Below are 26,711 nucleotides of genomic sequence, written 5' to 3'. Positions count from 1 at the left end.
GACTAAACACTAGTTCATATAACTACGTTTTCAATCTCTCACCGCACATAGCCTGGGGACGAGAATAAAAACCTAAAAACGTTTTATCCTTCCTCCCCGTACAGCGACTAGGGACGTGAGTAACACGAGAACAACGTTACCCGCTTGAACGGAATGTTTTCTCTCCTCTCTCTCCCTCCGTCTCTATCTCTCTCTCTCTTTCTCTCTTGATTTCGCACCTAAGAGAAGAGCCCAATTATATATCGTCAAAAAAACATGTTATTTGACTAAAGGAAAAAACTGAAAGGTTTTTCAAATAAAAAGTTCCTTTAAATTAGAATTTAAAACATTTAAGCTAAGAAAGAATGAACAAAACGTCAGAATCGATTTACTCTTACTGCAAAGTGAAACCGTGATACACTCTCTCTCTATCGTAACGATAGAGCGCATGTTGAACGTCCTGAACGTCAACAACTGCGTAGCATAAAAAACTAAACGTTAGTTCATCTTTGAAAACAGTACGAAGACTATCAAAGAAATTCTTTCATAAAATATTACATTTAAAAAGTTTTAAATCCTTAGCTCTTTAAAAGCTAAAGACGATATAAAGGGCTCAACGTTGATTAACTTCGGTTTCCAAGTTAGGACCGCCTACTCTCAGGAAAGGTCTATATAAACAAAGCATTAAAATTTATTTTTATATGTTTATAAAAAATGGAAAGTTAATCGAAGAGGCCTAATAAAGGCGGAGAGATATAAAATATATAGAGGAAAATCTATAACGTGATAAGATAATTACTAAAAGCCTAAACACACTTCCGTCTAAGGGAAGGGTCGGCCATTTAAAAGTGAAAGAAAGTCCATACTCTCTTTGTCACCATAATTAAATCTATCCAAAACGAGTTCAAGTTTTAAGATGAAGATAAAACACCTGCATAGCGAAAGCTCAAAACTAGAATAGTGTACTTCACCAAATAGTTGTGAAAACAAATCCAGTTAGCAACAGCGAATTAGTAGGTCTTGCCGGTAGCCCGACAGAGAGAAAATTGAGTTCTTTGTTTACAATGAGTACTGGGTATCTGAACGATAGATGGCGCTGTTGAGTACACCCCCTACCTGTGTAGCGATCGCTGGCGAATTTTTCCGTAGAGTTTTTCTGTCGAGCAACAGAGTTGCAGCTATTATAATCACCGGCTAAGTTAAATATTGAAAAAGAGATGACAAGACGAAAATCAGTTATACTTGCTAACATTTCTGAATAAGGGCAAAACATACCAAAAAATGGCAATCTTGGTTTTCTGTCTTCATGTCTTTTGAGAAAAGGGAAGGAAAATTGCCTATAAAAAGAAAGACAATTAATCCATAAAAATTACTGAAAATGAAACATTTATCTAGATAACTTTAATAGATAAATAGGCTACAACTAAATGAATTCTTTTAAGTGGGCCACATAGAACTAGTCAAAAGACCGAGCTTACATATTGTGGTAGTGCAGCTTGCCAACGGAATGTAAGTGTTAAAAGAAGTCTTGACAGCATGACAGAAGAATAGAGGTGGAATACAACTATATAGGAAGCAAGAAAAATGGTTACAGTCAGGTGCCAAATGGACCTATAACAGACCAAAGAATGGAAAAACTTATTAACCTAGTTACAAAATACCTACTTTGTTACTTATCCAATGACTTGTATAAAGATGGGATATTATTATTATTATTATTATTATTATTACTTGCTAAGCTACAACCTTATTTGGAAAAGCAAGATGCTATAAGCCCAAGGGCTCCAAAAAGGAAAATAGCTCATTGAGAAAAGGAAATAAGGAAACGTACAAGAGAAGTTCAAGAATAATAACATTAAAATAAATCTATTATATATAAACATAAAAAAAAATTTCCAAGTACAGTAAATCTCTTATTGTTACTATATACTATGCTATGAAATTTCAACAATGTCACTGACATACCAACTTCAGAAAGCCTTTGTATCCAGACATGTATTTTGGAGACCAAAAAGTGAAGCCACAGCCAATATTCTTATAGCAAAATGATAAATAATTACCCGAATTAAATCTAGAAGATGTGATGAAATATCACCAAGATGTCCTCGTAGCCATAACCTCATATCGACAGCTACTTGGTCATTTCGACTGCGTCCAGTGTGAATTTTGCCGCCCACTTCACCGACAATTTCCTTTAAAGAGAATACTTTGTATCATTGTTAGTCTTACATACAGTAGCTATTAATATCAGTTACAAAATCCATCAATCCATATCAAATTTTTGTACCGTTTGATACAGAAATTGTAGATACATTAATTTTCAGCCATTAAAATTACAGGACATGAAAACTGAAAGATACAAAGCTTTCATATACTAAAAGCTTTTGAAGTATAATGAAAGTCTGCATTAGATAAAAAAACTACAAAACTTCTATCGCATGAAACCAAATATTCTCACAATCCCATACCCTCCCATAATGGATCTTCATATAGTTATGTTATCAAAGTGCGAATTATAACTTTAATATACAGTATTAGTCTAGTACAGCAGTACACATTCTAAAGTCGACAAGGTAATCTTTTGTTATAATTATAACTGAATAAATGAATTCTGTACAATACATTCAATTACAATTTTTTAGAAACAAAAACCTGGCTCTTCACATGATTGATGTGGTATTGGAAGATCTACAGTACTTACTTTTACAGATTACCTTATACAGGGTACACCAATTATAAATGTACAGCATTTGTATTCTGTGTCTCTAAAATTTCAAAGAATAGGAAGGTAAAAAAAACAATGCATGTATATGACAATACAGTATCTACCCAAAATTCATGTCCTGTTCATTTCTACAATGGGAAACCTTGGCTATGATATATAATTATAAAAAAATTAACATCAAATTTGTGAAAACCATTCGTTCCAGCTAGCCAATAAGTTATCTAAAATTAGCTATCCCCAAACCACAGTCATCTTGAATTCTCATCTTTCCAAGGCATAAGTATTGTGAAGAAAAATCAGTACCATTCATGACCTGAATACCACATTACCCTGATTGAAGGGACAGTATTACTCAGTACAACAAAATGTTATTTTCATTAGTAAAATAAATTTTTGAATATACTTACCCGATGATCATGTAGCTGTCAACTCTGTTGCCCGACAGAAATCTACGGTCGGGATACGCCAGCGATCGCTATACAGGTGGGGGTGTACACAACAGCGCCATCTGTGAGTAGGTACTCAAGTACTTCTTGTCAACAAGAACTCAATTTTCTCCTCGGTCCACTGGTTCTCTATGGGGAGGAAGGGCGGGTCCTTAAATTCATGATCATCGGGTAAGTATATTCAAAAATTTATTTTACTAATGAAAATAACATTTTTCAATATTAATCTTACCCGATGATCATGTAGCTGATTCACACCCAGGGTGGTGGGTGGAGACCAGCATACATGTTAACAAAGAAGCTAAGTATCCCGAATCTTATTCTAGCCGTTATTCAAAATAACAAACATAAAATAAATAAGTACCTGGTAAGGAAGTCGACTTGAACCATTACTCTGCCTTTTTAAGTACGTCTTCCTTACTGAGCCTAGCGATCCTCTTAGGATGCTGAGCGACTCCTAGGTGCTGAAGTATAAAGGGCTGCAACCCATACTAAAGGACCTCATCACAACCTCTAATCTAGGCGCTTCTCAAGAAAGAATTTGACCACCCGCCAAATCAACCAGGATGCGGAAGGCTTCTTAGCCTTCCGGACAACCCAGAAATATTTCAAGAGAAAGATTAAAAAGGTTCTGGAATTAGGGAATTGTAGTGGTGGAGCCCCCACCACTACTGCACTCGTTGCTACGAATGGTCCCAGAGTGTAGCAGTTCTCGTAAAGAGACTGGACATTCTTAAGATAAAAGACGCGAACACTGATTAGCTTTTCCAAAAGGTTGCGTCGAAAATATGTTGCAGAGATCTATTTTATTAAAAGGTCACGGAAGTTGTGATAGCTCTAACTTCGTGTGTCCTTACCTTCAGCCAAGCTTGGTCTTCCTCATTCAGAAGGGAATGAGCTTCTCGTATTAACAGTCTGAAAATAATAGGATAAAGAATTCTCTGACATAGGCAAAGATGAATTCTTAACTGAACACCATAAAGCTTCAGACGGGCCTCGTAAAGGTTTTTAAAATAGAACTTATGAGCTCTTACAGGACATAATACTATTTCTAGTTCATTTCCAACCATACGATAAGTTTGGAATAATGAACGATATTGGTCAAGGCCGAGAAGGCAGCTCGTGTTTGGCTAGAAAACCAAGATGTAGAACATGTAGCCGTTTCGGATGAAAATCCGATGTTCTTGCTGAAGGCATGAATCTCACTGACTCTTTTAGCTGTGGTTAAGCATATCAGGAAAAGAGTCTTAAAGGTGAGATCTTTCAGGGAGGCTGATTGAAGTGGTTCGAACCTGTCTAACATAAGGAATCTTAGAACCACGTCTAAATTCCAACCAGGCGTAACCAAACGACGCTCCTTCGTGGTCTCAAAAGACTTAAGGAGGTTCTGTAGATCTTTATTGTTGGAAAGATCTAAGCCTCTGTGACGGAAGACTGATGCCAACATGCTTCTGTAACCCTTGAAAGTGGGAGCTGAAAGAGATCGCTCTTTCCTCAGATATAAGAGGAAGTCAGCTAAAAGAGTTACAGAGGTACTGGTCGAGGATACGGATACTGACTTGCACCAGTTTAGGAAGATTTCCCACTTCGATTGGTAGACTCTAAGGGTGGATGTTCTCCTTGCTCTAACAATCGCTCTGGTTGCCTCCTTCGAAAAACCTCTAGTTCTCGAGAGTCTTTCGATACTCTGAAGGCAGTGAGACGAAGAGCGTGGAGGCCTTGGAGTAACTTCTTACGCGTGGCAGACGTAGCAGGTCCACCCTTAGGGGAAGAGTTCTGGGAACGTCTACTAGCCATCGAAGTACCTCGGTAAGTTATTCTCTCGCGGGCCAGAGGGAAGCAACTAGTGTCAACTTTGTCCCATCGTGAGAGGCGAACTTCTGCAGTACCTTGTTGACAATCTAGAACGGAGGGAATGCATATAGATCTAGATGAGACTAATCTAGTAGAAAGACATCTAAAAGAACCACTGCTGGGTCCGGGATAGGTGAGCAAAGTATTGAGAGCCTCTTGGACATCGAGGTTGCGAAGAGATCTATGGTTGGCTGGCCCCAGGTGACCAAAAGTCTCTTGCATACATCTCTGTGGAGGGTCCAATATGTTGGAATTATTGTCCCTTCCTACTGAGACAAACTGCTAAGACATTCAAGTTGCCTTGGAAGAAATTGTTACTAGTGAAAAGTCTAGACCTGTTGAACAGGAGAGGAGGTCACTATCGAACTCGCACCATGTCAGAGAGTAGGTCCCTCCTAGCTAGGAGATGAACATCAAAGCAGGGAGTTGTCCGTGTTGACCTCCATTACTTTGTCTTGAAGGAGAGACCTGAAGCTTTTCCAGGTCAGACGTACTGCCAGAAGCTTCTTGCAGTTAAAATGCATTGTCCTTTGACTCGAGTTCCATAATCCCGAGCATTCCCTACCGCCTAAGGTCGCACCCCAGCCTACGTCCGATGCGTCTGAGAAGAGAACGTGGTTGGGAGTCTGAACAGTCAGGGGAAGACCCTATAAAGGTTGATAAAGTCCTTCCTCAGGTAAGACCAGACTTATCTTCCGGAAACCGGGATCGAGACCGCTTCTAGCGTCTTGTCCTTTTCCAGTGAAGAGCTAGATGAAACCGAAGAGGACGGAGGTGTAGTCTTCCAAGTGACACCAATTGAACCACGGATGACAGTGTCCTAACCAGACTCATCCACAGCCTGACAGGGCCGTATTCCTTCTTCAGCATCTTCTGGATGGAAAGCAGGGCTGGGGATTGATCTTCTTGTTCAGCCATGTTCTCATCAGAGGGTTCCTCATCCGAAACTGATGAGGAAACGGCAACGGAGTGGGCAACGTCTGACTCGCTGAATCCGGTCGCACTGGTGGATGCGTGACGGAGCCGGACACAAGATCATGGTACTGCTGCACAGTCTGTGAACTGTCAACCATGGGGATGCGAGGAAGTACAGCGACAACCCGAAACTGTCTAGACTGTCTGGGTAGTACAGACAACCCCTTATCAGGTTGCTGAGGTTGCCGCACTGCGTCACAACAAGTCACCTCTGCTGGTTGTTGAACGTCTTCCCAGTGACACACTGAACGTCCACAACCACCTCCGAGAGTAGCTTAACGTCAACGTGCGACTGGCAACCCACACTGGGTCGCACCGGTGGAGGAACCATCTCAACTGGCGGACGTGAGTAGGATACCTCAGCGTCAACAGGGCGTACAACCAACCGGTAGGAAGGTCGTTGGCAAGAAGGTTCTTCTCCGTAAAAAATCCTCTATCAAGGACTAAGCTTGGACTGCATGTCTTGCGACAAAACCCAAGGTCTATGGGAGCAGGTGTGGCAACAGACGGGGTTAGCGACTGAAGCGGAACCATTTACCCTCCCTGGAAGCATGTTATGCTTAAATTAAAGTCCATAGGAGGCTAAGCAGCTTAAGGCTCCTCTCCAAATGACAGAGTCCTCAAGGGAATATCAGAAGGAGGGAGAACAGCACTTTCTCATCTACAGGAACCATATCCGAGAAAAGCTAGGTTCTCTCAGTGAGGGTTTCACTGGTGCAAAAGCAGCAGACCAGAAGGCAACGTTATGAAACTGCTTGACAGTCTGTGAACTGTCAAAAACTGAACTGTCAACCCCAACAGGAGCGTGAGGACATACAGCACTGGTGTATAAGTAGCAGACCAGAAGGCAATGTCATGTAACTGTTTGACAGTCTGTGAGTTGGCAACAACCAAAGTTGTGTGGGGAAGCCTCAACTCCTGACAGACTAGTTAGCTGCGGGCGAGTGGCGGTAACCACAGTGTGTTGCGGAGGCTGACACACCGTGTCAAAACACGGCAGCTTGTGGTAGCTCACGCACGGCAACGGAGTGCTCTGTGTGTGGGAGTCATCATACATCTGGCAGGGTTGACTGTGCATGGGTGGAGGAGCTCTCATAACAAGAGTGTGAGAGCAGGAAGCCATGCCGGGCGCACAACCGTGGGAGGTGTAGGCCCACGGGTGCATCGTCAACCTTCTCCGCAGTCGGAGTGTGGGAGCTGGTAACAACAAAAGCAGAGTGCTGGTGTGTGGGAGGGGCTGCGGTGGGTTGAGGAGCATGCGGTATGGTATGCGGAGCATGCTGTAAGGTATGCGGCGCATGCTGCATGGTATGCGGAGCATGCTGTAAGGTATGCAGAGCATGCTGCATGGGCTGCGGCGAATGCCGCATAGAGCTGGAACCCGGCAGCTCTACAGAACCTTCCCACTGCTGATGCGGTAGCTCACGCATGTTAGCAGATGGTGCAGCAAGAACATGCGTCTGGCAGGGTGGACTGCGCATCGGTGGTGGAGCTCTCACAGGTGGAGTGTGGGAGCAGGCAGCCGCAGTATCTGCTGAGCGCACAACCTCGGCGGGTTGTAGGTTAACAGGTGCATTGTCAACCTTCCAGCACGATACTCCTGCATGAAGGAGCAAACTGAGACTGTATAGTCTGCAGCATGGACCACTAGGGTCTATGAAAGACAACAACAAACGGAGCTACTGTCCGTTGTGACTGAGGGTCTAAAACAGCTGGTGCGGCAACAGACGGAGTTACTGCCTGTTGCGGTACCACCTTGCCTCTCTTGGGAGGTGTGCAGTTGTCGTACTGCAGCGAGTCCGAACTAACCCAGTGGCTACACCTAGGCCGTTGGACTTGCGCGGAAGGGACCGACTTGCACTTAAAAGCTGCAAGATTTGGTCCATGGTTTCTGCGAGAAACCTCTTCCGCAGACGAGGAATAAATGGGCTCTCTCGTCTTTGTGTGGGTGGGGTGATCACGTCGGCAACGTGTGTAGATACACCCGAAACCACGGAGGGAAACGTCTGTTCGTCGATCAAGACCTGTGGAACCCATAAGTCCTTCGACATTACTTCTCCCCTGGGCTTGGGAGCTTGTAAGAGGTATCGGACTAGGTGAACAACTGGCACGAACAGACGAACCCTCGAACGCAACACTGTAACACTTTGCGCATATCACTTTATCACTTTTGATTTTCTGTTTGCACTTATTTCACTGAACTCGAAACTTTAAGTGATTTGTACCTGAAACACGCAATCCTATCCTTCATTAAAAGGTAGTAATTGCGAAAACAGTTTACAATGTAACAGAAAAACATAATGAAAGATAAAGAATTCAGTGGCTGGAAAAGAGACTAAACACTAGATCAAATAAACTACGTTTAAAATCTCTCACCGCATAAAGCCTGAGAACAAGAATAAAACTCTAGTAACGTTTTACCTTCTTCCCCTATAGCGACTAGGGAGAAGAGTAAAAAACGAGAACAACGTTTCCCGCTTGAACGAAACGTTTATTCTCCTCTCTCTCCCTCCGTCTCCATCTCTCTCTCTCTCTTGACTTAGAACCTGAGAGATGAGCCCAATTATATATCGTTAAAACATATTATTTGTTAAAAGAAAAAAACTGAAAGGTTTCCCAAATAAAAAGTTTCTTATTAGAATTAAAACCATTTAAGCTAAGAAAGAATGAACGAAACGCTAGAATCGGTTTACTCTTACTGCAACGTGAAACCGTGAAATACTCTCTCTCTATCGTAACGATAGAGCGCATGTTGAACGTTCTGAACGTCAACAACTGCGGAGACTAAACTAAACGTTAGTTCATCTTTGAAAACAGTACGAGACTATCAAAGAAATTCTTTCAAAAACATTAAAAATTAAAATAGCATAAATTCTTAACAGGAAATACGATATGACGGGCTCAATGTTAATTAACTTCGATTCCAAGTAATGACCGCCTACTATTAGGAAAGGTCGCATATAAACAAACATAAAAATTAAGTTTTATAAGTTTATAATAAATGGAAAGTTAATCGAAGAGGCCTATAAATGGCGGAGAGATATAAACTAAATCTATAACTTTGTTAAGCAAAATTACCAAAAACCTAAACACACTTCCGTCTAAGGGAAGGGTCGGTCATAAAAAGTGAAAGAGAGTCTATACTCTCTTCGACACCAACACTTCCGTCTAAGGGAAGGGTCGGCCATTTAAAAGAGAAAGAGAGTCCATACTCTCTTCGTCACCATAATTAAATCTATCCAAAACGAGTTCAAGTTTTGAAATGAAGATAAAACCCCTGCATAGCGAAAGCTCAAAACTGGAATAGTGTACTTCACCAAAAAGTTGTGAAAACAAATCCAGTTAGGGACGGCGTATTAGTAGGTCTTGCCGATGGCACGACAGAGGAAAAATTGAGTTCTTGTTGACAAGAAGTACTTGAGTACCTACTCACAGATGGCGCTGTTGTGTACACCCCCACCTGTATAGCGATCGCTGGCGTATCCCGACCGTAGATTTCTGTCGGGCAACAGAGTTGACAGCTACATGATCATCGGGTAAGATTAATATTGAAAAAGTAGTGTATATACACTAAGTCCGTAACTCAAACATTTAACCTTGAATTTAACTAGGTATACATACACCTTGGTTCATCCTACAAGAGCTCCAACAGCAAATTCAGCCCATTCATTACAAAAGGGAAATAAAAGTAGTAATGATTAAACTATATATAGTATGAACATAGAAAAAATATAAAATATTTTAAAATCAGTAACAATGTTGAAATGGATTTATCATATATAAACTATGAAATGTGACATATATCACAAATTTTAAGTAATTTGTATTTTTCCTAACAGTATTTACCTCGAACTACTTTCTCAGGGACAACACACTGAAAGGATACCGTTCGAGTCCCCTCCTCCGGAGATGCTGCTCTTCACGGACGCATCAAAGGAGGGGTGGGGAGCCCATCTACTCGAGGAAACGGCAGAGGGAAAGTGGTCCCTAGAGGAAAAGACCTTTCATATAAACCTGCTCGAGCTCATGGCTGTGCAAAAGGCCCTCACGACGTTCGCCCATCTACTTCGAGGAAACTCAGTAGCCCTCATGTGCGACAACGCCTCAGTAGTGGCATACATAAAGAAGCAGGGAGGCCTGAGATCAAGGGAACTGTGCGACCTCACATCTCAAATCCTGGAATGGGCCGAAAAGAACCACATCCTTCTTACAGCCAGGTTCATTCCGGGAAAGAGAAACGTACTGGCCGACGGCCTCAGCAGGACAGGGCAAGTAGTAGGGTCGGAATGGTCTCTACACCCGCAAGTAGCGCAGGAGGTTCTCCAGTTGTGGGGCTCACCGGTAATAGACCTGTTCGCCACGAGGCTCAATGCTCAGTTACCCGTGTTCTGTTCTCCAGTGCCAGACCGGACAGCAGCATTCGAGGACACCTTTAGCACTCATGGGATGGTCTCGACGTGTACGCTTTCCCTCCCTTCGGGATCCTCAGGCAGGTACTCCACAGACTCAGGCAGTCAAGGGCTACAAAGATGACTTTGGTAGCGCACCGGTGGCAGGAGAGGGAGTGGTTCGCGGACCTACGGGACCTGGCCACACTCCCTCCATGGCCCCTTCTAGTAAGAGAAGATCTGTTACATCAACCACACTTCCGAAGGCTGCAAGAAAACCCCCGGTGCCTGCAGCTACACGCGTGGAGGTTATCAAGCACCTGCTAAGGAAAGAGGGGTTCTCGGAGAAGACAGCTTCCAGGATGACAGGGTATCTCCGAAACTCCTCGTGCGTAGTGTACCAGGCCAAGTGGGCCACGTTCGTGAAGTGGTGTGCCACACAGAACCTGAGGCCCTTAGACGCATCAGTCGACAGAATTGCAGACTTCCTGGTTCACTTGAGGGACGGCCTGGGAGTCTCCCTTCCAGCCATCAAAGGAGTCCGTGCGGCACTGGGGCAAGTTTTGCAACTCAGAGGCATCAACCTGGGGGCTTCTCGCCACATCTCCATGGTCATCAGGAGTTTCGAGCAGTCTTGTTCTCCACGCGCCTCTAGGGTTCCGCAGTGGGATGTGGCCAAGGTTCTCAAGGCTCTCTCGAAGCCTCCCTTTGAACCCCTTAAGGACATTCTAGATATAGACCTCACTCTCAAGGCAGTGTTCTTACTAGCTCTAGCCTCAGCCAAGCGTGTGAGTGAGGTCCACGGCTTGTCCTTCGAGGTCTCGCACTCGAAAGTGTGGAAGGAACTGTCCTTTAAGTTCCTAACAGAGTTCGTGGCCAAGACCCAGAACCCAGCAGTTGCGGATCCTAGGTTCGAAGAGTTCTCAATTCCAGCAATCCCTCACTCTGACAACCCGGAAGACTTGCTTCTGTACCCAGTGAGAACAATCAGAAAATACCTCAGTAGGACAGCCAAACTCAGACCAGCCATCAAAAGTTTGTTTGTCTCTTCAGGCCCAGTCAAGAGGGCAGTTTCTAAGAACACGATCTCCTGGCTTCGGCAAGTCATCAGAAGGCCTTACGAAAGTGATGGATCCGCGGTTCCTGGGACCCCATGATATTAGGGGCCTTAGCACTTCCTTAGCTTTTGATACCAACAGGGCAGTGGACCAAATCATGCGAGTGGGTACTTGGGCCAGACAATCCACCTTTACGGCCCACTACCTGAAAGACTGTACGAGGAAATCCTTGGACACCTTCTCCATTGGTTCAGTAATTTCCACCATGCAGGTCCTGTAGGTCCTGTAGGTTTAAAGCCCCAGGTAGCCTGTGGGAAGTAATCGCAAGCGACACAAGTTTCCTCCTTACTCCCCCCTTCTTGCTACCCCCCTTTTCCACTTTCCTCTCCTACCAAGTGAGAGATGGATGCTGTGGAAAACCATGTCCGGATTATACATAAAGGCGAGTTGTACTTAAGGTAGACTTTTGCGAGCTTTCCCCAACTCTCCTACCTTTCCACTGGGTCGTCTAGACCTAGCCTCCTATCTAGGTCCTGTGCCCCAGTATGTTAATGGGATATTCTGGCCTGTAAGCTACTATTCAACAGAAAAGCATTCGCAACAAGTTCTAAATCCTGAAGTTCCACTCATTGAATTGCTTCATTAGGAAGATCATTCCACAATCTGGTCAGAACTGGAATAAAACTTCTACAATGCTGTGTAGTAGTAAGATTTATGATGAAGAAGGCAAGACAGAGTCAACTGTATAACCAGCACTACGTACAGGATGGTACAGTCATGGAAGATCTGAATGAATGCAAACAATGATAAGAACTATGAAAAATCTTATGAAACACAAAAACCATTCTTCCATTATATAGAAGTCATAGTCTGGGCAACTGATAATGATAGCTTTCCAATGAGGATAAAGCTACAAGAGCTTTCTTTGCTGCAACAAAAAACCATTACACCAGGAATACTAACTGATACCAACACGGGGATCTCCATCTAGGGAACACTGGCAAACAAGCCAAAGGAAATATTTTCACTTTCGGGCATGCAGGTAAGACAAAACTTGGCCCTAAATGCATTAACTCCCCCTAGGCAGAGAAGCTACCAAGAATCAAGACAAATTATGCCCAGATTTCTTCGTCATCCTCATCGAAAGAGTGAGAACAAAACTTCAAAGGTGGAGGGGAAGGCTGTTTACAGCAACCCCTTCACAAAGGTACACAACATATAGGTTTTGAAGGATTGTATTTGCATAGGAATAAAATTAACTCCACTTCACTACATGGAGAAAAAAAAAAAAAAAAGCAGCAGCAGCGTAACAGTACGTCTGCACCAGTTAGAGTCAGAGACAGAAGTGACTATACCTGTGACAGGAAAGTGGGTGGGGCTTCCCCTTTTCAAACCTGTCATTATCTCACTATCCTGATACCAATTTAATGACAGTTCCAGTACCACTGGAGATTTATCCCTATTTTAAAGGACAAAGGATTTGTATACGTGTAGGAACAAACAGCAATATCATCCCTACCTTAAGTCTTCGTTCATTGGCGGTGTGGATATCCTCATCACCAGGTTGAATGGTAAAAGTATCTGCCTCCCATTCCATTGCAACCTCTTCTAAACCAGCAATTAATTCATTACATTCTGTTTCAGTTAGAAGATTTGCTTTCAATAGAGCTTTGGCATAGGCCACACTTCCCTGAAAGAGAATCAAAATATTAAAAAGTTTTCAGAAATCTTACCTCAACATTGAATTCTATCTGTATCTTTGAATATATCAAGCAACTCATGGTTATCATGTATTGCAAGTATATCATATAATTTGCTCCAAACATTCTCCTTGTCTTTATATTTTAGGTGACACTGTTAATTATACCCACTTTCCTATTCCTACTAGTGTCCCTCAACATCCCACTGCCCTTAATTCTTTTACTTTTCATTAACATGTTGCTCATACATTCCTTTTATCCACCAAATCATGCATTAGCTAAATATCTCTAAGTCTGAAATCTTCCATACCATTGTAAAAAACAACTGAATTCAAAACAATGAAGCGCTTAAATTTCTTTTCACCCTTGTAGGAAATGGAATAAGAGTAGAATGATACGGGTAATCAATTTAGCTCTTATGAAATATGTTATTTTGATAATAAAATAAATTTTTGAATATACTTACCCGGTGATTATAATAGCTGCAACTCTGTTGCTCGACAGAAAACTCTAAGGTAAAATTCGCCAGCGATCGCTACACAGGTTGCGGGTGTGCCCAACAGCGCCATCTGTCGTCCAGATACCCAGTACTCAATGTAAACAAAGAACTCAATTTTCTCCTCGTCCCACTGCGTCTCTATTGGGGAGGAAGGGAGGGTCCTTTAATTTATAATCACCGGGTAAGTATATTCAAAAATTTATTTTATTATCAAAATAACATTTTTCAATATTTAACTTAGCCGGTGATTATAATAGCTGATTCACACCCAGGGGGGTGGGTAGAGACCAGCAAAATATGTTTACATTATTATGAGCTAAGAATTTTTATTTCATTTTAGAAGTTATCAAAATAACAAAAACAAAATAAATAGGTACCTGGTAAGGAAGTCGACTTGAACAATTACTCTGCCTTTTTTAAGTACGTCTTCCTTACAGAGCCTCGCGATCCTCTTAGGATGCTGATCGACCCCTAGGATCTGAAGTATCAAGGGTTGCAACCCATACAACAGGACCTCATCAAAACCCCTAATCTAGGCGCTTCTCAAGAAATGACTTTGACCACCCGCCAAATCAACCAGGATGCGAAAGGCTTCTTAGCCTTCCGGACAACCCAAAAACAACAATAAAAACATTTCAAGAGAAAGATTAAAAAGGTTATGGAATTAGGGAATTGTAGTGGTTGAGCCCTCACCCACTACTGCACTCGCTGCTACGAATGGTCCCAGAGTGTAGCAGTCCTCGTAAAGAGACTGGACATCCTTAAGATAAAAAGACGCGAACACTGACTTGCTTCTCCAATAGGTTGCGTCGATTATACTTCGCAGAGATCTATTTTGTTTAAAGGCCACGGAAGTTGCGACAGCTCTAACTTCGTGTGTCCTTACCTTCAGCAAAGCTTGGTCTTCCTCACTCAGATGGGAATGAGCTTCTCGTATTAACAGTCTGATAAAATAGGATAAAGCATTCTTTGACATAGGCAAAGATGGTTTCTTAACTGAACACCATAAAGCTTCAGACAGGCCTCGTAAAGGTTTAGTTCGTTTTAAATAGAACTTAAGAGCTCTCACAGGGCATAAGACTCTTTCTAGTTCATTTCCAACCATATTCGATAAGCTTGGAATATCGAACGATTTCGGCCAAGGTCGAGAAGGCAGCTCGTTTTTGGCTAGAAAACCAAGTTGTAAAGAACATGTAGCCGTTTCAGATGAAAATCCGATGTTCTTGCTGAAGGCATGAATCTCACTGACTCTTTTAGCTGTGGCTAAGCATACCAGGAAAAGTCTTTAAGGTGAGATCTTTTAGGGAGGCTGATTGTAGCGGCTCGAACCTGTCTGACATGAGGAATCTTAGTACCACATCTAAATTCCAACCAGGTGTAACCAAACGACGCTCCTTCATGGTCTCAAAAGACTTAAGGAGGTCCTGTAGATCTTTATTGTTGGAAAGATCTAAGCCTCTGTGACGGAAGACTGATGCCAACATGCTTCTGTAACCCTTGATAGTGGGAGCTGAAAGAGATCGTTCTTTCCTCAGGTATAAGAGGAAGTCAGCTATTTGGGTTACAGAGGTACTGGTCGAGGATACAGATACTGACTTGCACCAGTTTCGGAAGACTTCCCACTTCGATTGGTAGACTCTAAGGGTGGATGTTCTCCTTGCTCTAGCAATCGCTCTGGCTGCCTCCTTCGAAAAGCCTCTAGCTCTCGAGAGTCTTTCGATAGTCTGAAGGCAGTCAGACGAAGAGCGTGGAGGCCTTGGTGTACCTTCTTTATGTGTGGCTGACGTAGAAGGTCCACCCTTACAGGAAGAGTTCTGGGAACGTCTACTAGCCATCGAAGTACCTCGGTGAACCATTCTCTCGCGGGCCAGAGGGGAGCAACTAGCGTCAACCTTGTCCCTTCGTGAGAGGCGAACTTCTGCAGTACAGTGATACCTCGGTACTCGACCATAATCCGTTCGAGATCCGTGTTCGACCTCCGATTTGTTCGAGTACCGAATTTTTTTTCCCCATAAGAAATAATGGTATATATTCTATTCCGTTCCCAAGCACTCGAACAGGCCCAAAATATTAATAAAACGTGTACCTAAACAACAATAATTATCTAAATGTGTATGAAATTGGTCAGAAAATCCTATAAAACAATTTTAAACCATTTACTGTACTAAAATAAAACAATTTTAAACCATTTTCTGTACTGTAGTGAACATACCTTTGAGCAGCGGTTCGATGGCATACAGGGATGGATGTGGAGAGGATGGAAGGGGGAGGTTACTGCTTGGAAGGAGAGTCCCCTTCCATGATGTGGCGGGGTAGTTCTCCTTCAGGAGTTGTTTCTCTCTCCAATGAAAGGGTGGGCAGATCTATTTCAGGGTTTTCTTCTCTTCTTTGTCTCTTCTTTGGAGGAGAAACAGGCTTTGATGTAGCAGCTTTCTTTTCTTTTGTGAAAAACTGGTCTATTGTTAATTGTTTCTTCCTCCTCTGCAGTATTCTTCGAAAATGATGAATACCTGTTCTATTACGAATACCTGTTCTATTACGAAACTTTTCAAACCAACCCCTGCTCGCTTTAAATGTAAATGAATCACTTTCACTGGTACTCGGACTTTTCTTCACTAATTCTTCATAGATATGCAACGCTTTTTCACAAATGAACGCTTCACTAACACTTTCCCCGGCCAACTGTTTTTCTTTAATAAATATTAAAAGCAACTTTTCCATCTCCTCAATCACTTGTGGCCTTTGCTTAGTTACCGCCGTAACTCCCGTTGCAACATTCGCCTTCTTAATCATTTCTTTATGCTTTAAAAACGTAGAAATGGTCGACTTCGCCATTCCGTATTCTACCGCTAAATCGGACACTCGTACACCATTCTCATATTTCGCTATAATTTCCTTCTTCAACTCGATCGTTGTTCGCACTGTTTTCCTCTTCTCCTTCCCCTTAACACTCATTACTTTCTTGGGACTCATTATGAAAGCTAAAAAAGCAATTAAAAGCACTGAAAATCACTAAATCACAACGAATGCTGATCGCGCGTTGTCTGAGTGACGCTCTCGAGAGAACTGATGCTTCCCGAACAAGCGAGAGTGGCCGAGATGGCGCGATCATCACAAAGCCCATGCGGTCGTCACGTGTTCGGCTGGTCGAGTACCGAATTTTTGGTCGAGCACCGCAGCAAAAATTTCTCGAAAATTTTGGTCGAACTCCGAATTGTTCGAGTATAGAGTCGTTCGACTACCGAGGTATCACTGTACCTTGTTGACAATCTTGAACGGAGGGAATGCATATAGGTCTAGATGTGACCAATCTAGGAGAAAGGCATCTATATGAACTGCTGCTGGGTCCGGGATTGGTGAGCAATATATTGGGAGCCTCTTGGTCATCGAGGTTGCGAAGAGATCTATGGTTGGCTGGCCCCAGGTGGCCCAAAGTCTCTTGCATATATCCTTGTGGAGGGTCCATTCTGTTGGAATGATTTGTCCCTTCCGACTGAGACAATCTGCCATGACATTCAAGTTGCCTTGGATGAACCTCGTTACTAGCGAAATGTTTAGACCTTTTGACCAGGTGAGGAGGTCCCTTGCGATCTCGTACAACGTCAGTGAGTGGGTCCCTCCTTGCTTGGAGATGTACGCCAAAGCCGTGGTGTTGTCCGAGTTCACCTCCACCACTTTGCCTTGAAGGAGAGACTTGAAGCTTTTCAAGGCCAGATGTACTGCCAGTAGCTCCTTGCAGTTGATATGCATTGTCCTTTGACTCGAGTTCCATATTCCCGAGCATTCCCGACCGTCTAATGTCGCGCCCCAGCCTACGTCCGATAAGAGAACGTGGTTAGGAGTCTGAACAGCCAGGGGCAGACCCTCTCTGAGGCTGATACTGTCCTTCCACCATGTCAGGCAAGACTTCATCTTCTCGGAAACGGGGATCGAGACCGCTTCTAGCGTCTTGTCCTTTTTCCAGTGAAATGCTAGGTGATATTGAAGAGGACGGAGGTGTAGTCTTCCTAATGACACGAACTGTTCCAGGGATGATAGCGTCCCTATCAGACTCATCCACTTCCTGACTGAACATCGTTCCTTCTTCAGCATGTTCTGGATGCATAACTGGGCTTGGCTTGTTCTGGGGGCCGACGGAAAAGCCCGAAAAGCTAGACTGTGAATCTCCATCCCTAAAAATACAATAGCTTGGGATGGGACCACTTGTGACTTTTCCATATTGACAAGGAGACCCAATTCCTTGGTCAGATCTAGAGTCCACTTTAGATCCTTCAGACAGCGACGACTGGAAGAAGCTCTGAGAAGCCAGTCGTCCAAATAGAGGGAGGCTCGGATGTCCGATAAATGAAGGAATTTGGCTACATTCCTCATCAGCCTCGTAAACACAAGAGGAGCTGTGCTTAGGCCAAAGCACAGGGCTTGAAACTGGTAGACAACCTTTTCGAAAACGAATCTTAGAAAAGGTTGGGAGTCCGGGTGGATGGGGACGTGGAAGTAGGCGTCCCTTAGGTCTAACGAGACCATCCAGTCTTCCCTTCTGACCGCTGCTAGAACCGACTTTGTGGTCTCCATGGAGAACGTCTGCTTTGTGACAAAGACATTCAGCGCACTGACGTCTAGCACCGGCCTCCACCCTCCTGTCTTCTTTGACACCAAGAAGAGACGGTTGTAGAATCCCGGGGTTTGATGGTCCAGGACTATGACTACCGCTCCCTTCTCTAGTAAGAGAGACACTTCCTGTTTCAATGCTCGTCTCTTGTCTTCCTCTCTGTACCTGGGGGAGAGATCGATGGGAGACGTTGCTAGAGGGGGTTTTCGTACAAACGGGATCTTGTACCCCTCTCTGAGCAACTTCACAGATTGTGCATCTGCGCCTCTCTTTTCCCAGGTCTGCCAGAAGTTCTTGAGTCTGGCTCCCACTGCTGTCTGAAGAAGCTGGCAGTCAGACTCTGCCCTTAAAGGACTTGGTTCCTTTCTTCTTTCCACGTCTCCCTTCGGCACGAGCACCTCCTCTGCTGGAGGCTCTGCCACGAAAGGGCGGAATAAAACGGGACGCTGGAGTGTCCATCCTTGGTCTAGCTGACAAGGTAGGCAAAGGGGTGGCTTTGCGAGCAGAGGACGCAACAAGATCGTGAGTATCCTTCTGTATCAAAGAAGCGGCAATCTCCTTGATCAGGTCCTCTAGAAAAAGGCACTTGGAAAGAGGAGCAAACAGAAGTTCGGATCTCTGGCATGGTGTAACTCCAGCTGAAAGGAATGAGCATAGGTTTTCACGCTTCTTGAGGACTCCGGGCACGAAAGATGCAGCAAGCTCATTAGACCCATCACGTACGGCCTTGTCCATGCAGGACATAATGAGCAAGGAAGTCTCCTTCTCCATCGGAGAGATCTTTCTACTAAGTGCTCCTAGACACCAGTCTAGGAAGTTAAAAACCTCGAAGGCTCTATAGATACCTTTCAAAAGGTGGTCCAGGTCCGAAGATGACCAACATATTTTTGAGCGTCTCATGGCTAGGCGGCGGGGAGAGTCTACAAGGCTTGAGAAGTCGCCCTGGGCAGAGGCAGGAACTCCCAAGCCGAGAACTTCTCCCGTGGCATACCAGACGCTCGATCTAGAAGAGAGTCTAGCAGGGGGAAACGTAAAAGCTGTCTTCCCTAAACTCTTTTTGGACTGCAGCCATTCTCCTATCACCCGCAAAGCTCTCTTGGACGAGCGTGCGAGGACGAGTCTAGTAAAGGCAGGGGTGGTTGACGACATGCCTAACACAAACTCTGACGGAGGAGAACGCGGAGCCACAGACACAAACTGGTCCGGAAACATCTCTTTGAACAGGGCCAAAACTTTCCTATAGTCCAAAGAGGGTTGCGTAGACTTAGGCTCGTCCAGTTCTGAATGCGGTTCATCTACGTGTGCAGCACCATCATCATCAGAAAAGTCCCTCATCCGAGTATTGATGAGGAAGCGGCAACGGAGTGGGTAACGGCTGGATAGCGGAGTCCGGTCGCACGGGTGCATGCGTGACTGAGCCGGACGCAACGTCATGGAACTGTTGCCCAGTCTGTGAGCTGGCAACAACCATAGCAGCGCGGGGACGCACAGCGTCTACTCCAGACTGTCTAGACTGATGTGGGTGCGCAGTGGCAACCACACTGGGTTGCGGAGGTTGACGCACCGCGTCAAAACAAAACAACTCTGACGGTTGTTGAACCTCACGGACGTCAACAGATACCTCCGTGCGTCGCTGAACGTCAACATGCGGCTGGCAGACCACACTGGAACGCATGGGAGGCGGAACTCTCTCAACTGGAGTGCGTGAGAAGGTTACCTCAGCGTCCCCAGGACGCACAACCGATCGTGTGGGTGGTTGTAGGCAAGGAGCTGCACTAGCTACTGGTGCGGCAGCAACCTTCTCCGCACGAAAGTCCTGCATAAGCGACGTTAGTTGCGACTGCATGTCTTGCAGTAAAGACCACTTAGGGTCTACAGGAGCAGGTGCGGCGACAGACGGTGTAACTGTCTGAAGCGGTACCGCTTTGCCTCTCTTAGGAGGTGAGCAGTCATCGGATGACTGCAGCGAGTCCGAACTGACCCAGTGGCTACAGCTGGGCCGCTGGACTTGCGCGGAAGGGACCGACTTGCGCTTTAACGGTCGTGAGACCTTGGTCCAAGGTTTCTTGCGAGAAACCCCTTCCGAAGACGAGGTATAAATGGGCTCTCTCGTCTTTGTTAGGCAGGGGCGATCTTGGGTAGATACGCCCGATACCACGGAGGGAACGTCTGTTCGCTGATTAAAGCCTCTCGAACCCATTTGTCGTACGACATTGCTTCTCCCCTGGACTTGGGAGCTTGCAAGAGGTCCCGGACTAGGAGGACGACAGGCACGAACAGACGAACCCTCAAGCGCAACACTATCCACAACACTATCACTCACTTTAACACTTCCCACTGCACTTTTACACTTCAGCTCCTTCACATCCGCCATGAGCTGATTACGGTCACTAGCCAGGGACTCAACTCTCTCACCCAGAGCTTGGATGGCACGCATCATATCAGCCATCGAAGGTTCCTGAGTGCCAGAAGGGGGATTAGGAGCAACCACTACAGGGGAAGGAATAGGTTGTGGGGCATGAGGAGAGGAAATGTCAATAGAACGAGAGGAACTTCTCCTAACTCTATCTCTCTCTAGCCTACGTGTATATTTTTGGAATTCGATAAAATCGAATTCCGAAAGCCCAACGCACTCCTCACATCGATCTTCCAATTGACAGGTTTTATCCCGACAATTGGAACAAACAGTGTGAGGGTCGATAGAGGCCTTCGGAAGACGCCTTGAACAGTCCCTAGCATTGCACTTCCTAAATTTTGGGACTTGTGAAGGGTCAGCCATTTTGAATTGGTCAAAGGGGAATTCAAAAACTATCAAAAAGTCATCAACAAAGAATCCGTAATCAAAAAGAGTTCAAGGAATTGCGAAGAGAATGCCTGCACAGCGAAAGCTCAAAACTAGAATAGTGTACTTCACCAATTAGTTGTGAAAACAAATCCAGTTTAGCAACAGCGAATAAGCACGTCTTGTCGGGAGCACGACAGAGAGAAAATTGAGTTCTTTGTTTACATTGAGTACTGGGTATCTGGACGACAGATGGCGCTGTTGGGCACACCCGCAACCTGTGTAGCGATCGCTGGCGAATTTTACCTTAGAGTTTTCTGTCGAGCAACAGAGTTGCAGCTATTATAATCACCGGCTAAGTTAAATATTGAAAAAATGTAGATTAAAATGACGAAAGAGTCGCTTACTCTATATCGCACTTTTTTCAAGTACTGTATTGTTAGTCGTATTTTTTCTAGCTATAAAAACCAGAGTTTCTTAATAGGAGAATGACTTCATGGAAGTTGGAACGGTCATGGAAGTGAAGCCCCACCCACCTTTCATTCAGCTAGACTAGTATTTCCCAACCCTAGGGTCACAATCCAAATTAGGATCAAGAAGGTACAGTATTTCTGAGGGTCACCAGAGGGTCTTGCAAAAATCCCAAACCCAGGGTCACGACCCAAATTAGGATCAAGAAGGTACAGTCTTGCAAAATTGTATCTTAGTAATTCACAGCTGTTTACATTTTAATTTCATTAACGTTACTTATTTATTTCAATAGGGAAAGGTAAAGATTCTACTGGACACAGTAACAAAAGAGGCAGTCATAAAACACCTATACTCGTGTAATTTAGCCCGTAGTACAAATAGCTTTCAAATTTGAGAATCTGCACAAAATGAAGCTGTTTCCAAGTAGCCACTGAGCAAACTTTTGGAATTTCTGTAATTTGTTGTAATATTTTCTTTAATGTGGTCACTGCTAATACCAATAGTATATTATTTGGTTCTTAAACTATCCACTTTTTATGTAATTTATAGTATTCATTCTGTGAATCAATTAAATTTATCAGCAAAGTATTAAAATGTTACTGCTAACCACAGAAGAAAACCTTACTTTTTGTGTAAAAGGATATGCAAATAAAGTTTTCTTTCATTTTTAACTTTTTTAATTCCCTTTCAAAATATATTGAGATTCACTACGCTAGTAAATATAAACAGAAATTTAATAACGAAAGCTCATAAACATTTTGCACGTACATATAACTGTAACATGAAATGGTTGGATTCATTATTACAATTAGGGTTGCTACTCCAGGTTAAGATTGCATTTAGTGTCGCAACCAAAGAAGGTTAGGAACACAGCTGAACACTCCTTTTGACCTTAGGCATGGACTTAAAGTGTAACTTGAAGGACTAAATTTGTATATTGTAGTTAAGAAAAATGCAAATTACTTTAACAATTTGCTTTACTCATAGACATGTAAGTGTACAAACAATCTTCCTTTAATAAGAGACTCATCCTTAAGGGGGAGAAGAAGTCCTTACGAACTAGAATCTGGCTGGTTTAACTTTCCTTGGAAATGCCAGAGCACCTGGTCCCGTATAGATATGAAGGTATGGACTCCTGCAAACCTCTTAACAGTATGAGCATGGAGACGACACGGGCGTTAGGTTAGGCCCATACCAAGCGTAAATGGTAATCGGTCACAGGTGAACCTACAAATATACTATCTGAATGTATATTGATCTAAGAAATGAGTTTGAATAAATTCTATCTATCAGATTGATCACCCGTGATCCATAGAGAGTAAGAAGCCTTCAGTCATGCAAGGAAGGGACCACTCTAAACTTACAACCTGCAGCCGGTGACTAAGCGTGTCATCCAGAACATTCAAAAGACAAATCCTGTTTGAGTGGGCCTAGGAGTAAACACTTGGGGAGTAGCGGATAGTCAAAAGCACAGCGATTTGAACTGTTACACTATTCCCTAGAGTTTGAAGCAGAGATATTTTCTGTTGGGCTGATAAATAAGTATTTGAAAATACGCAACCTTCAGGTCCACCCAAACCCAGGAAGTTTTCTTCTAATGGCAGACCATATGGAACTTTCCATCTCAATGCTAAATGGAGTTTCAGAAACAAACTTGCTCAGGAGCGAGGTCAAAGACTGATCTCCAATTTCCAGTCGAAATTCAGAGAACTGTCACAAACGACTTCGCACGATCTTCTCCTCCATCACTTTCATCTCTGCCACTATGACCAGAACTTCAGTATTTTTGGAGGGTAACTCTGGAATGTCATCGGAGTGCAAGTGAGGGGAGGATGAAAAACTATGACGGGCAAGAGGTATCCATCCTAAAGGCCTTCTACCACTCACTGTACTGCTCCACGCTATTGCCACATTGCCCAATGGCATGACAGGCATCCTCCACTCACAGCAGCTGGAAAAGGGAACTACCAAATTCAGTGTCTGAAGCAGTTGGAGGTCCTGATCAGACTTCGGAGGCAGTCAGAACTTCTTCAATGCTGATACTGAAGGTGTGACAGAGACCAAAGGTCTGGCTGCAGGCACCTTCCAAGGGCCTGGCCCCTTGAAGTTTACTGGACATTGGATGAAGAGTCATGGCTAGCCTTCCTTTACTGTTACCTCTACGTCCCTCTGTGGGAAAAGACACGTAGATTCCAGCGCCAGGATGTTACTCAATGATGTCCCCTATAGTCCAACTTCCTAGGATAATAGGGAAACAAACTTATCCTTTCTCTTCAAGGCCCAGTTAGCCTATTGATGTACTTCACCATCTCCAGTGGCAAAGTAGCGACTGCCAAGGACCACTGGTTGATTTAGAAGCTGCCTGGAAGCTGGCCAGCATAGGCCTACTTTAGCTTATATGAAGCAATAAAGTTAGCACAATATCAAGTGACAAACAAGAACTTTGCGTGCATACCGGTTACTCGGTGGTCAAAACCTTACTGACGATAGTGAGTATGCGATGGGGTATCTTGGTGCCCAGTCGTACAAGTGCATGGGAATTTCCCAGCTTGTCGACTGGCCATGCGGGGAAAGGACTGGCGACAACCGATCCTTTCATCCCGACTGACAGTGCGTGTGCTCGGTTTGGTATAAGACCTAGCACTGACAGCTGTATTGCGTACCAAGACACCTTCCTGTCTGGGTTGGTTCTCAGAACAGTTTCTTTCATGGGTAAACAGGGAAAGATCAGACATTGTCTTTCAGGATTCCTGTCGATCAGTCTTCCTGTACTTCTTCAATATTTTCTATTTCTTCTTAGAAGTAGCAGCATCTATAGAATATAACAAAGACAAAGAAGAGAAGAGGGAAGAACTAGAAGAGGAGAAAGAGCACACAAACTTCTCCTTGCCAGACTTCTTCTCGATCGAAGTGTTTGAAACCAACGAAGATGCCCCTAAGAAGAAGAAGGAACTGGAGGCTCGTCAAAAGTAGCAAGTGACAACACCGCCCTTCAGCACTTCCAAGGAAGAACCAGGAATTGGGAAGACACCAAATGGGCAGCCTAGAACTCCTGGCTCAACAATTTTCTCCCACCAAAGGAGAACCAGTGATGCCCATGGAAGACCAACTTCTATAGGTTTCAGTTGTCCTTGTCGTATAACAACACATACCAAGAGGATGACTAGAAACAGTCATATCACCAGCAAAGGCACAAGGACGTCGAGATTAATAGCAGGCTTGCACAGAAATGTCGTACGTTTGTAGTTTATCCGGAAATAACTATATATCTGTGTAACTGTACTTTCCATTTAATTCATCCAGGGATACCAAATAAAACAACCTGTCTGCAAACTTATCCAGTTATCTTGAAAAGTAGACAGGGTAAAATAAAAATAGGGTAAAACTGTCAAAATTTGAGATGCACAATGAGTACATGTGTACTGCTTGTAGCTGAAGTCAGATATGAATGTTTATCTGACAGACATATGGGAAGGGCTTCACTGCCACTTGTTGGTTGTTATAACTACCTCATTAAATTTTCCTTTATATTGTTTCAGCTTTGCTGATGTTTTACTCCAATTAAAAGACAATGGTTTGTATTTAGTGTAGGAACAAAAGGGTTGTAGAGCAATCAAATTCCCTTGGTGATCTATCATGCAGAGGTTTTAGTGATTACAGAGATTAGAGTAAATCAAACAATGTGAGAAGGGTCGAGCCATGAAACAAGGTTGGCTGCTGCAACAGATGAGAACTATGCTTTAAGGTAAAGCCAAAGACCATAAAGAATTTCTGTAAATTTACATCACAACAATAATTAAAAAATATTATTCCACAGGTGATATTTTCTGGTAATGGTACGAGTATAGTTTTGTGGATAGGTGCCGGTCAGCTAATAAAAAGATTTCCAGTCCATATTTTTCTATGCAACAGTCAACAGCATCTATCGTTGTTCTATAGTTGCAACGAAATTAATGAGATATGTCTAAGCTTAGGGTACCCCTCATTCGCATCAAATGTTGTAATGGAAGAAATCATAAGAACTTCACAAAATTAGCCACAATATTCAATTGATAAATAATTACTAAAAAGGGATAATTTTCAGAGGTTTTGAGATACTATACACTGAGTAAGTTAGATTCTACACAACTTTTTAATACGGCGAAAACATAATAGCCAAGGAAATAATAATGGGGAATTCTTGCACTGAAATTCTTTGAACACAAAGAGGACTTACTTGTATATCTTCCTTCCACATTGTTTTATCATATGAAATTGATGCATTAAATGCTTCCATCACTGGATCGGTAGATCCAACAAAACGACCACCCCAAAGTTTCACTCTTTTGGGCTCTACAGCAGCCATACTGGTATTGACACCTGAAAAAATATGCATGCGTATCATTGGGGTTGCAACAAAGCAAATTGGGTGAATGTGATTTGTTAGGACAGGGGTAAAGTTTCTTATTACTTGAAAATATATGTTTTCCTGTAGAAAATAACGTTATTTAACTGGTTTTGACCCTCATTTAACCCGTAATAACAGCAACCAGTCCGGTGTGACGGTCTGAACGATCCCCCGGTCTCAGAATTCTCCTTGATAATCTGCGCTTGCGCGAACATTACCGTTTGCCAGTGCCTACGAGTTTGATGTTTTATTTTCCTGTAATGTTAGCGTGCGCAGCTCAACATTACCACTTGCCAGTACATACGAGCTTGATGTTTTATTTTCATGCGAGCAAAGAGAGCTAATGGCAGAAAAGAACCATTATATAATGTCAAGGAGAATTCTGAGACCGAGGGATTGTTTAGACCGTCACACCGGACACTTAAAGTTAGTCGGATTGATTGTTCTGTTGGTTTGCGGTTGAAATGAAGGTCAAATTTGGTCAAATCACGTTATTTATTACAGGAAAGCATATTTTCAGTTTGAAATCAGACCCTGTAATACAGTACAACTTTACTCACAAATCTTCTTTTTGGGTAACATGGGTGCTAGAATAGCTTGAACCCTCCCAGAATATTCAAAATGTAATTTGTACACTACTATGGATTTAAGTGGGAAAAAATGAAAAATATATTAGTGTATAATTTTTTTTTTATTTGAAAAGTGCTTCTTTAATTTGGAAAAGGTGAAAAATAGTTATATAAATTTTGTGATAAATATCAATGGACACAAAACCTAACATAGTAGTTCCAAGGTCACAGACCTAGGAGAACGGGCAGGTAAGACCCAGGACCACATT

General features: G+C 43.4%; 2 protein-coding genes across 2 annotated transcripts in view; one reads left to right on the top strand and one right to left on the bottom strand.

Annotated features, from left to right (window-relative positions):
- The window catches only part of LOC137651338 (F-box only protein 32-like), a 203,417-nt gene that overhangs the window by 85,911 nt on the left and 90,795 nt on the right, over window positions 1-26,711 (top strand). The window lies entirely within an intron of this gene.
- The window catches only part of LOC137650449 (argininosuccinate lyase-like), an 87,309-nt gene that overhangs the window by 58,524 nt on the left and 2,074 nt on the right, over window positions 1-26,711 (bottom strand). Inside the window, exons 2-4 of the mRNA XM_068383675.1 lie at window positions 25,703-25,845; window positions 12,945-13,115; window positions 2,040-2,171 (exon numbers count right to left, since the gene is read on the bottom strand). Of these exons, the coding sequence (XP_068239776.1) occupies window positions 2,040-2,171; window positions 12,945-13,115; window positions 25,703-25,831 (432 nt within the window). The 5' untranslated portion in view covers window positions 25,832-25,845. The remainder of the gene's footprint in view (window positions 1-2,039; window positions 2,172-12,944; window positions 13,116-25,702; window positions 25,846-26,711) is intronic.

Source organism: Palaemon carinicauda, chromosome 12 (genome assembly GCF_036898095.1).
Source record: "Palaemon carinicauda isolate YSFRI2023 chromosome 12, ASM3689809v2, whole genome shotgun sequence".
In the NCBI taxonomy this organism is placed as follows: Eukaryota; Metazoa; Arthropoda; class Malacostraca; order Decapoda; family Palaemonidae; genus Palaemon; species Palaemon carinicauda.
The sequence above is the reverse complement of the archived record's forward strand: the minus strand, read 5'-3'. Positions and strand labels throughout refer to the sequence as shown.